Below are 13,010 nucleotides of genomic sequence, written 5' to 3' on the forward strand. Positions count from 1 at the left end.
ATTTAATTTGCAGCTTGCGCTAATACTGAACTGTCAACTATGGTGTGTGCAATGAATGAGTCCACATGACAACAAATTGGAGTCCCGTTGTTCGAGCTATATACGTTGAGCACTGTATATGTTTATGCGAAAATTAAATATAAATAAAATTATATATATATATATATATATATATATATATATATATATATATATATATATATATATATATATATCATATTCACTCTGTCACTCAAAATTTATAGCGTCCAAATTCTAAATCTATGTGTGCATGAGCAAAGGCTTAGTTAACTATATCTCTGGTAAAGTGTTCAATTGAATCTTATTTGCTGAAAAGGTTCACTCTGCAAAAAAGATGAAAACAATATATATGTATATATACCATTGAATTTTCTTAGCATAAATATCTTAGGTGGAAATTAACTATCAAATAGTCAAGTTCAGGGGCTAATTAAGACAACTGAGTTTAGTATGGTCTGAATAAATCATGCCAAGTTTAGGGAGATCTTTAGGTATTCTGCCTATTCTTTTTTGGGCAAAGGTGCAAATATATCCCTCAACTTTGCGATTTGTGGTAGCAGATATACCCATTGTTATAAAAGTGATGTATATATACCCTGTCGTGATAAAATGGTGCAAATATACCCCTACCGTTACAAAATGGTGCAAATATCTGTAACTTCAAATTCCGCCAGTGAGGCATTGGATGAAAGGGACGTTGGGGGTATGGTATCTGTAATCAATTACTAATCCAATTGAGAAGCCACTGGATCTCTTAGAAATGAAGCATTGGATGATGGAATTGGATTATGACTCTGTAAGTTGACATGAGAATCATTCATCAATATAAGCAACAAGATATATGGGGACCAAAAATTACCCAGCGAAGGGTGTGAGCCGACAAAGAGCATCTTTACTTACATAGGTTATCTCCCAAAAGAGGTCATGCGAGGAAAAAACATGGAAAAAAAAAAAAAAAAAATTATATTACCTACTGATTCACTACTAATACACCAAGATTGGGGACCAGCAAGAAGAAAGAATCGAAGCTAAAATAAAATAGGGAATGTGCAAAAAAATCGTTAGTCATGTTGTCTTTAAGCCCAATCAAACAATTGGAGTGAAGGAGGAATGCTCGTGGCCTGGCAGCACCTAATTGTGTCAGCGCTACCTTCGCGTCTTTTCTTTCGACGCTCTGCATGAATGCACGCTCTCTCATATTTAACCACTCAAGCCTCGATACGAAGTAGTTCGGTTGCTAATTATCTAAACTTTTCACCTCGTTGGTAATAGTCGAATCACACGTCGTAATCCCTCTCCATTTTTCCTTCCCCTACCCCCTATGTAATAAAAAATAATTTAAAAAAAAAAAAAAAAAACTCAAGCCTTGTCCATTATGCCTTTGTAGCCTACATATATAGCTCACCCACCTTTGGAGTAAATGAGGCAGGTTCAGAATTTAAATTATCCTGTATATATAGGGTATATTTTCTGTGTTTATGTACATATATAAGTTTTGAATATTGTAAATAAATGCAAAAGGTTAGCTCAAGTGGTTCAGCGTGTTCAAAATTCTCTCTAGCGTCTAAGGATCGATTCCTAGGGACAACATTATTTTTATGTTTATCTTTTATTGTTTTTTCCGAACCCCTTGAGTGAAAATCCTGAATCCGCCAACATTAGTCATTTAACTTACCCCAGTGTTGAAAATGTGAAATTATAATGATGGGATTATAATAATTTAACATTAAATAATGATGAGATTATTTGGTAAATTAGTTTTACCGGTAGATGTTTGGTTCATTGAATTAAAAATGGGATATATAGGGTATATATAATACTATGAATCATATTTTTGGTTTAAACTTGAGTAACTGGGATGAACTTTTATTTTCAGGTTTAACTTTGTCTTTCTTAAAAGGTATTAGAAGAAAACTTTAGGAGAAGGACAAATGTATCGACAAATGTATCATTTTGTTATTTATCCCGAAATTAGTAACGTGATATTGTAACCCACATATAGAAGGTGCTGTAAAAATACTAACACAAGAGTGGTATAAATAATCCCGGAATTATTAATTTCGGAATAAAAAATTGTACATAACATAGGATAAAATAATTAATGTGCAGTTTATCTCGAAAATATAAGCCCTTGTCCACTAACCAAACGACGCATAAGGAGTCGTTTTTTTTTACACTGTAGTTGTGTTAGAATATATTGTAGAGATTGTTAATGCGGTGAACAATAATGCATGAATTGTCAATAAAACTACTCTTAGTTTGATACTTATGTTTGTTCAATTTAAAAAAAAAAAAAAAAGGACAAGCAGATGATCCAATAAATCTAGTTAATGTTTTTGCGACAACTTTTTAGAAGTAAAGAAATCGTACATAATTGACAGTGTTTGAATATGGTGGTTATCTGATTATCTTGTTTTGATAGATGAATTCTTTACCTTAGGTATTGGTGATTATCTAGAATATTAAGAGTTTCTGTCTCTTGTATGGAACCAGTTCCTTTTAAGTTCGCCAATTGACCTCAGTAGTTTATGTTGAATTTATTTATTTGATATATAAAACAATCGAACATTACTTCGTTTCGATTACAATATCAACCTAGAAGCTTCTTTATTATGCATGGTCAAAGTATAATCATAACTCGCTGGTGAAGAGATGAGTGGACTTATCATGTAAGGTAATAGATTTATAGTAACTAATTAAGTGATCGAAACATTATTAGCCAGCTAGCATAATGTCTTTGAATTTTTTTTTGTTCTTTCTATATATAGCAACTGAAGCGTGTTGGAAAAAGAAATTTGTGGACTCTTTCTGGTTTTATAGTATATAACATATGCAACTTGATAGTGATCATAGGCTCTGTTGATGCTTTTAAGCATAAAAGAACATTGATCAATGAAACTAGATCTATTGCCCTCTTAAAGTTTATGTGACAAATAAAGAAAGTATAAACCATGGGTTTTAGAATGGGTTCATGTTATATTCTGGTTGTGTAAAAAAATTTTACATCATCAATGAATTATAACTCGTGACAGCGGGTTATTAATTTTTATCAAAAGATTTACCTTTAATTATCTAATATTCCATAAGTGACTTGATTATACAAAAAGTTTTTACACCGTCAATACACAAAGTCGAATTACAATTTTTCCTCTGTGAGTGGGATGAATGCTACAAGACTAGATGATATGACTAGATATGATTGGGAAAGTAACCAAATGAGTTCAAAACCGGACCATCGATCTGGCCCAATTTTTTTTTTTCTTTTTCTTTTTTGATCTTATACCATCAATATTCGATTATTAAGCTCGACTTATATACCTGGATTCGTTACGTAGGGTTCATTAAATCAAAAGCGTTCCCTATCATGCATTTTCTCTATTGCAGGGTTTGAACTAGGAATATGATTTCAGGACACTATCTTTTTTGTGTCTCTTGAGTCTTGTCATCCTAGCTGGATGTAGGCTTGGAAAATATGATTCGGCAAAATCAAGTAGTTTTGGTGTCGTAGATGTAGATACTCTCTCGGTTTCATGATAAGTGTCACCTTAGCAAAAAAAACATGCATATTAAGAAATCAATAATCCAATGTGAAGTTTACTAAATTACCCCTATATAATAAAAATAAATTATTTTTTCCTTTTGATTAGAGTATGCACAAGTAGTAATACTTTGACATCGTAATCCAACAATACCAAGTTACTATGCGGCTTTTTTCAATCATCATTTAGATGTTACTAACTTGTCATTGTCTAAGGGCAGAGTTGAAAAAAACCAATTACCATTTCGATTTCCCAAGGACACTTATTATGAGATAATTTTTTTTAGCTAAGATGACATATATTATAAAATGGAGGAAGTATATATATTAAAAGTTTACCAGTTATATATTAAAGTGAAACTCCGAACACAATTACTAATTCATGAGGTTGCTTTTTAGAATATAAATTTTAAATTCATATGCATATCATCATGGTCTAGTAACAGAATGATCCTCCATCCCTGCTAAGATCTTTGACTAACTTTGGTGTCCAAATTGAGAAGCAATACGAGGGGGAAAAGGCAAGAGTTCAAGTTCAAAGAATAGACTCATGGGATGCGTTTTTTTTTTTTTTTTTTTGTGTTTTGGGGGGGGGTTGACACGTGTCAGCCTTATAGGAATCTATGTGGACCCCATTATGGACACAAAACTGAGAAAAATTAAAAGAGGTGAAGATAAGAGGGTTGCAGAAGATATGGTGCATGTGGCTCTTGGAAAAATTGAAAACTTGACCAGCTAGCCCATCCAAAAACCAAATATATATTTGCACACGTTCTTCAATCTTACAACAGTCCCCAATTTAATTTCGCCAGCTATTAACATTATTAACTTTGTTCATCTTGTTACTCTCAGTCAATCACTCTCAGTCATCTTCATCTCCATCAGTTATTTACTCCTCCAATTTTATAAGTGTTTGATTGAACACGAAGTTCATTTAAAAAAAGTGAAATTTCTAATCTAACATGTCATAAACATATACTTATTTCATTAAGAATAAAATGAAAATTTTATAATAAAATGTTATCTAAATAAGAAAATAGGGGTGCATCTTGAGGGTTAGGTATGGATTCACCTGAATCCAGTAGATTTGCCCAAATCATGTTTATATATTTACAAAATCTACTAAATTTCTATAAATATTTGACTATGAATCAATTATTATTATAACATTAACTTGAGGATTGTTGTAACTTGTAAGAACTCATGGATCCATCTGTATAACGAAATATGACATTCTTTTTTTAAACAAAGTTAAAAAAACGAAAATATGCCAAACAAATTAAGACAAAAGGAGTAATTTCATTCTCTCCAACGCCTTGCTACAAGGAGAACCAGAGAAAGAAAAAGAATCACTTCCACAATCTCTGTTCTTATGCTTTGTGATTTTACTAAATATTGGAAGAGAAAAAAAAGTGAAATTACAGTAAAAAAAAAAAATACGGAACAAATGGAAAACCAGTTAGCAACAAATATGAAGAGTACATTTCATGAAAAAAGGGGTTTAGGACGATTGTGATTTCAATTGAATTCATTGGCCTCTGCAAGACCCTATTGATTATAATTGTGAATTCGCCAATGATTTGATACTACTGTGTAAGAAGTTGTGAAACAAGTAATATAATATGCTAACGAAAAGGAAAATGAGAAAACCTTAACCAATCAAATATGAGTATATTGAGTATGTGAAGAGAAGAAAATACTTTTTTCCCCCTTTCATGGTCAAAGGAAAAGAAAGAAATTGCATTGATTGAGACAGCCCAAACAAATGATAAAAAAGATTAAATATATGCATGATGGGTGGATGGGTTCTTCCTATGTTAAATATAAAAATAAAAATTCTCATTGATTCCCTTATAAGAGAATACAGAGGACCCATCCACCGCCCAAAGTCACAAAAAAAAAAAAAAAAAAAAAATAACCATATGTTGCCCCAGATGAATCTCTCATTTCTCTAGCTAGGGGTGTACATGGCCGGGTTGGTTCGGATTTTTCAAATACCAAATCAAACCAAATGCGTCGGATTTTAAATTTACAAACCGAATCAATAAAATTGCGTTTTTCAACTTTAGTTATTCAATTTTTTCGGGTTTTTTGGATTTTTCCGAAAAAGTCTTCATACAAAACATATGACTTTTACTTCAAACATTTCTTTAGTCCTAGTATGATATAACTATATAACTAAGGTGTTTCTTAAGAAAATAATACAAAATGTGAGATGGGTGATGACATCATATTAAAATATTCAACAAAAAAGATAATAAAATCTGTTAAAATAAGTATTGCTAATTAATAAGCCATAAAGAAAATGACTTTAATCTACATACTAAGTTATGCTAAAATAAGTACGGCTAATAAGTATTAATTCAATGACAAAGAAAAAAATTAAGCTATGTATTTTTATGTTGTAAACTAATTATGCAAAACTAAAGAATAGATATCTAACATTACTGTCATTCCTAGTGTTAGAATTGAATTTCCTTCGTTAGCATTAGTGTTGAGTTGATTTTGATTTGAACTTTATTTGAGTTACTAACATCCATGTGATAGAAAACTTATTAGCATTCAAAATTCTAAGTTCAAGCTTAAGATAATATGATAAAAGACAAAAAACTATATAAAAATTACATTACAAATAAATATTTTTATGTATAAAATATTTTAAGAATCGAATACACGTAATGTCGGTTCGATTTGGTTCGGTTTGACTTTTTTCAGCTAAAACCAAACCAAACCAATTATGGTCGGGTTTTTTCTTTCAACACCAAACCACTAGTCGAGTTTCTTTCTCGGTTTGACTCAGTTTATCGATTCGATGCGGTTTGTCGGTTTGCTTTTTACAGCCCTATCTCTAGCTATCATCAACTTTTTAGCTAACCCTAACTCAAAGTAGCTATTATCTAAATAGTCTTTTTCAAGAAAAGAAAAAAACAACTATCTCCAAGATTATTCACTTGTTCTCATAACAAGAAGATCATCATAGTATGACGATGAAGAGTTTTTGTGAGAGCAGTGAGAATTGGTGAATTCATTTGAGAATTCTTGGTGGATGACACCAAAAACCCCACTTAAAATTCTCTTTTTATGATGAAGGCTATGAGTACCTTGATCCAATAAACAACACTACCCCTTTCCTCAAAAAAAGCCACAAAGCAGGAAAGAGAAAAAACAAAATAAGACCAACAACCCAAAGTCTACTCCCCTTCTTTTTTTAAGCTTCTCTCTTCCCCACTATCTATCTTTACAACCCTTATTCCTCTCTCCTTACTTAGCTTAGTTTTCTTTTGCTTCCATTTTTTCTTGGCTTCAAGCTAATTTCCATCTCAAGAAAGTAGTAGAATTGAAGTTAAAGAATCTACATGGATCAAGTGAACCATTCACTCCCTCCTCCTTTCCACACTAGAGATTTCAACTTGCATCAATTCCATCAAACCTCAGAAGATGAACAAAGTGGGACAAGTGGTCTCAACATGTCCGGCCAAAAGCGAGATCGCGATGACAACAACAACAATAACAACGAAAATTCAAACGGTGGGGAATCAAAAGACGGATTAGGCATGACAGGTACTGAATTGCCTGACTGACTCGTCTGAAAGTTTAAGTTGCTATAGGGAGTTTATACATATGTTTGTATACTTAATTATGTTTCAAACGAATGTGTAAGCTTCTACAACAAATCTCTCTCTATATATATGTTTTATTTACTTAATTATATCTTCAACAAATAGGAAATTCTGGAGAAGGAGAGATCACTAGAAGACCTAGAGGAAGACCAGCTGGATCCAAGAATAAACCTAAGCCACCAATCATCATAACTAGAGATAGTGCAAATGCTCTTAGAACGCATGTTATGGAAATTGCTGATGGTTGTGATATTATGGAGAGCATATCAAATTTTGCAAGGAGAAGACAAAGGGGGGTTTGTATTATGAGTGGGACTGGTATTGTTACTAATGTTAATTTGAGACAACCAGCTGCACCAGGTGCAATTGTAACATTACATGGTAGATTTGAGATTTTATCCTTAGCCGGATCATTTCTTCCACCACCAGCACCTCCCGCAGCTTCAGGATTGACTATATATTTAGCTGGTGGACAAGGTCAAGTTGTTGGTGGTAGTGTTGTAGGTGCACTTATGGCATCTGGACCAGTTGTGATTATGGCTGCTTCGTTTAGCAATGCTGCTTATGAAAGACTTCCGTTAGAAGAAGATGATCAAAATCTGCTTCCAGTTCCAGGAGGAGGGTCACTAGGATCTCCTTCTGGAAATGTCGGAGGACCAGGACAACAACAACAACAACAACAATTGATGGCAGACCCATCTCTATTTCATGGGATGCCACCGAATCTTCTCAACTCCATTCAATTACCTTCTGAACCCTATTGGGCAACCGGCAGACCTCAATTCTAACTAGCTGGCTCTTTCAACGACATTTGACAAAATTGGAACGATACAGAGAAGATTAACATGGCCCCTGACTAGTTGAAATTCATAAAAGGGGTAATTATTTTCTCTTGATTTACTTGTTTAATTAGCTTAAACTCTTGGTCTCTCTCCTTTCTCATCAAGAACACTTAGAGATGATTTTTAGAAAAAGGGTTTTTCGAGTTGTTGACTATTTGAAGTTTCTTCATACTTCTTTCCTTTCAATTACTTCACACTTTTTGAGTTTAGTTTTTTTGCATTTTCAGCTAGGGTTTTGGATTGTGATAATGAGTTTGATTATGATATGATCATGATGTGGCTATAATTTGAATCAAATGAAGTTAACTTTGTAAATTCAATGTTTTCTTGATGATGTCTATTTTAATTTCATGATGATAAATTCTTGGCACTCCCTATGAAACTGATTACTTCAACTCTTCCCATGATTTTCTTGAAAAAACCCATGATTGTATATATGAGATTCATTTGATTGGAAAAGGACATCATTATTCCATAATCATGATAACATAATTGTAACGATGATATTAACAATGTTTTTCTTGATAATAGTAGTAGTATTAATTATGAGCTTACTACATAGAAGTTAAGTCTTGTTCATTTATGAGGGGTTGGTAGCGAAATATTGACGACAAAATTAGGAGAGGGTACGGGCCGCATTATACTCTAAGTTTGATTCTAGCATTTTCTTTTTTCCCAAAAAAATAGATTTTTTTTTTTTTTTGCCTAACTTCTTCAAGAATAATTAGGGTTTTATGGTATGAAGAAGGAGACATGAATTACATCTGGATTGCACGTGCATCAGTTACTGAACAAAGTTCTTTTTCGAGGCAAAAACAAAGCATAACGTCTAGTGTTATACAGTCTGGTCTACTCTGTACTAAACTCACAGTCTTTGCTGCAATTCTTTCCCTCTTTCATAATTCTAGGAACTTAGGGTTCTGCGATGCATTTAACCTATATTTAATAACGAGTTTTACCTTTTTGCATAGAGCTGGAATCGGGATTTGAAGTTTATACGTTAGGGATGATATTGAACCCAATAATCATTTGAGATTCTAAGTTCGAAATTTTTTATTTCTACATAATTAGTAGATCTCCTAACACATATACAAATGTATTGAAAAATTTCTGGGTTATCGGCTTCGGCCCAACTCGTTTTTAACGACCATCGCTCTTTGTCGGTGTAGGTTATGATAGCGTGTAAGCTATCATATTTCTCAATTTACCATTTCCACATATATAATTTTTATGATGTAAAAAAAAAAGATTTTTACTTTGTCAGTGTATAGAAATTAAACTCAGTTAGGAATGGAGTTGGGAGTTTTAAGTTCTATACATTGAGGGTTTAAATAATCTTTACATAATTAGGTTATTTAAAAGGTAAATGCAAGTATCTCTATGTAATAGTATGATTAGTAACTTAGAGTAAACGATAAATAATATGTTATGCCAGATTAAGCTATGTTGAAAGTGAAACAAAAAGCTGAGATTCTTTGCACCAAAGCAATATATAGCTCCCCACAACACACTCCCCTAGTCACCACATTGCTTGCTTTTAGTGAAACACCCCATGTAGCTATAGTCATGTGTTGTAGTAGAAATATGCATATGCACCCATCTTAAGATATTCAAAGCCTTATCCACTCTCTCTCTCTCTAAAGATACACAACTTAGACTTCTTCAGCCAGCTTTTGCTTTTTATCTCTGTGGAAAGTACTCATTCCATTGAACACGGGGTGTAGTAAAATATGACAGCAAGAGGTAATGTAATATGTTGGTAAAAGAAACTTATTCACATTAATTATAAGTAGTTTAATTTGCACAAACTGAATCATCTGTTTGACTTCTTAAGGAATCGACTATATACTACTACTCCATGTTTTACTGATTGTCGTGGCTTTAGTTTTTTGAACAATAAAACTTGGGTCTTGACCATTCTCATAAATAGCCAATTTTTAGCCTCTCTACTTAGAAAATAATCAATGCCCTAAAGTTTCAGATTAATGGAACTCCAGGATAATATCAAAGATTTTCACTTGTGAAATTTAAAACTCAAGGACGACAATGAGTGCCTTAAAATACAGTGTCAAAAAATGGTCGGTGGGCGCTATTTCTACCCTAAATTCTCCACTTGGATTGTATATTAAAAAACTTGAATTCACTATTCTGAGATGTTCACATTGACTGATCCTCCACGCAAACCTTTGAGGTCAAAAGGCAAAACTTGTTGACCTTGAAATTTTGTTCAAAGGACAAATAGGGTCAAAAGTTCAAGACGATCGAACCTCCAAAGCCTTTTTGTAAATGAATATATCATAAACTATATTTGTTCCGGGATAGACTTATAGAACTGTTACACCCCGTATCTAAGAACTAAGGTTAGACTCATATCATTAGAGTTTTAGTGGGAAAAAAAAATCGAAGGTTTGAACGTTTTAAGGGGTTGATAGGCCTATTAAAGTGTGATAACTTTTTGATTAGTTGGGAATTTGGGAAAGCAATGAAAGTTGTAGTACTCTCTAACGATATAAGGACCAAGCCAACTGACAGATCGGAGCAAGGAGATATCATTGGCTAATAGTAAGGCGTTTAAAAGTCTATAGAATCGGCTAAGTTTTTGATACGTACGCCTTCCGGTCGAATTTCGTGAAAATCCGTTGGGAATTTGAGGAAACTTAAAACACAAAAGTTGTATCCCTTTCGAAATAGCTTTCCAACGGTATATTATTTGAAAGTTATGCCTATTTACCAAACAACGTGCAAAACCGACACACACCGCTTCTGCGGGCGCGTGAGGGCGCGTGAGAGCGCGTGCGACGGCCCCGATCCTTGGGCCGATCGCGCAACTGAGTAGTGCACACGTAATGTTGCGATTCACACATCGCGGGAAATTTCGGGTCAAAAGTTCTTTAAGTTATATTTAACCTTGGATCACGAAAAATTAAAGTGGAGGAACAAGTTCCAAGTACAAGGTAAGTTTTATCATGATAGGTTGAATTCAAGTTCTTAATCTCTTTCTAAGGTAAACCCTTCTAATCCATAGAGTTGTGATTGGAACATTATCGTTGGATGTGGAAACCCTAGAACCCAAATTCCTTCAAAAAAAAACTCTCAATCATTCATAATATTTGAATTGATGAGTTCTTGGGAGAATAGTAAATGGGTTTAGTAAGGAGAATTACACGAACTATAGTAGGGTTTTGGATTGTTGACTTGAGATTGTTAGAATCATATGGGTGATCAGGATGTTAATTACACCGAATTAAGATTGTAGAATCACCTAGAAGTAATAGAATGGGAATTGGGTGAAGAAATCACCATTAATGAAGGTTGTGGAGCTTCATGCCCTGTTTGATAAAATGCTTAGATGATCAAAGCACGAATATTGTTGCTAATATAGAATCTCCACTATAGATTAAAGTCGAAGGGATTGATACGCTCAAAAAGCGGGAATCAAGGTATGTTATCCACGTGTGGGAACATCCTTGTTGAATGTTTCATTCCATGATTACATACCATGTTTTGTGATTCTGGTATATTCGCTGATAAACCCTAGACACTTGAACCACGATGTATATTATATTACAATTCCATTTAATTAGTCTTAATTTACTATTTTGGTGATTGAGACTCGATGCATGTCTATGAAAACCGTGACTTGTATCCCATGGGGTTCTATAACGTAAGATATGAGATATTGTGCTTATTTCCATGAAAACTTGTATATATATTTATATATGTATTTATTTTCATGTACCCGTGTTTATGTCAAGACTCGAAATCATGTCTTCGATTATTTTCATGTTCGGGAGTTGTATTAATGGCTCGAATAGCTTGAAACTACGTATGCCAACGTAGGATAAGGATCGCTCCGCCCGATTAGGGACGATTCCTTCATATTTTCCCCATTGAGGGATTTTGGATCCATTCGCTATCATGTTCAACCCCAAAAGGCACGATAAGCAATGGATCGGCCGAGATGACTCACGTTTCTGCCGTGGTGGTTCGTATGAAATGTTTTATTTGTTTCAGTTTCGATTTCAATCTCATGTTTATATATCACACCGCTACTTCTCTCTACGTGTTTACATACTAGTACATTCAAAGATCGACGTCCCCCGTTTATTGCCTGGGGCTGCGTTTTCACGATGCGTACCGACTTACGGGACGCACACACCTCGCAAAGCCTCGGTACGACTTTGGGTGAGCCCCATTCTTTCGGGTTTAGTCACTTGTTTACTTTATGTCATTGATGCATTAAAGGTATCTTTGGGGGCCTTGTCCCGTAAATACGTTTTATGTTCGGACTCGTACTAGAGGTTTCATGAGACTAGACAAGTCGGTTGGGTCATGTTGGACTTTCGAGTCGATTAGCCATTTTAAGCACGTTTATGGTATTATCCGCGCTTTTGTTTTTAAACAAGTATTTCATAATTACTATATTATGTTTTCTTAAAGCCCATCGTAGACATGATATAGAACAAGTGTTAATTAAGAGTTGATAACTAACTAATTATATGACTACTAATCAAAGAATGACGAGAGGCTATTATAGTTAAGCTGCAAGCATTTCTCTTGTATGATTGCCCCAAACTATCTAGTGGATTTTTTCGGACGTGGTCATCCTTTATCGAGGGCCCTATATAATTTTTTTTTTTTTTTAAAAAAAAGAAGAAGAAGAAGAAGAAGAAGAAGAAGAAGCTACAATAGAGATTGCCAATTGCGTCCATTCATTTAGGTATGCGAATGATTGGATGTAAGTCTATGTTTTGTTGCTTCCTATTTTGCAAGCTTTTTACTCAAGTATGAATTGTGTGTTTCATAGGATTAAGGTATGTACCCATCATAGTGCTTTTGTCGGCTAAATTTACAAGAAATATGTTAGTACTTTTTGGTGGGGAAGGATCGACACAACTGCCTTGGTATAGTGTCTAATGGTCCATCTTTATAATTTCAATCTTGAGACTTTATCAACGATAGCTTAAAAGAGTACACCCCTTAAAATAA

At 33.8% G+C, this 13,010-nt stretch overlaps 1 protein-coding gene and 1 pseudogene across 1 annotated transcript; both read left to right on the forward strand.

Moving 5' to 3' along the window:
• The first annotated feature begins 6,717 nt into the window (after positions 1–6,717).
• On the forward strand, positions 6,718–8,355 carry LOC132043767 (AT-hook motif nuclear-localized protein 22-like). Its single transcript, XM_059434240.1, has 2 exons — positions 6,718–7,120; positions 7,285–8,355. Exons 1-2 carry the CDS (start codon positions 6,916–6,918, stop codon positions 7,965–7,967), a joined length of 888 nt encoding a protein of 295 aa, XP_059290223.1. The 5' UTR covers positions 6,718–6,915; the 3' UTR covers positions 7,968–8,355.
• Positions 7,975–8,070, forward strand: LOC132043817 (U6 spliceosomal RNA; annotated as a pseudogene).
• Positions 8,356–13,010: the final 4,655 nt, after the last annotated feature.

Source organism: Lycium ferocissimum, unplaced genomic scaffold (genome assembly GCF_029784015.1).
Source record: "Lycium ferocissimum isolate CSIRO_LF1 unplaced genomic scaffold, AGI_CSIRO_Lferr_CH_V1 ctg285, whole genome shotgun sequence".
In the NCBI taxonomy this organism is placed as follows: domain Eukaryota; kingdom Viridiplantae; phylum Streptophyta; class Magnoliopsida; order Solanales; family Solanaceae; genus Lycium; species Lycium ferocissimum.

Coding starts and splice junctions, on each gene's coding strand:
- LOC132043767 (XM_059434240.1), top strand. CDS start 6,916: ATGGATCAAGTGAACCATTCACTCCCTCCTCCTTTCCACACTAGAGAT. Junction 7,121..7,284: donor AGACGGATTAGGCATGACAG/GTACTGAATTGC, acceptor TTCAACAAATAG/GAAATTCTGGAGAAGGAGAG.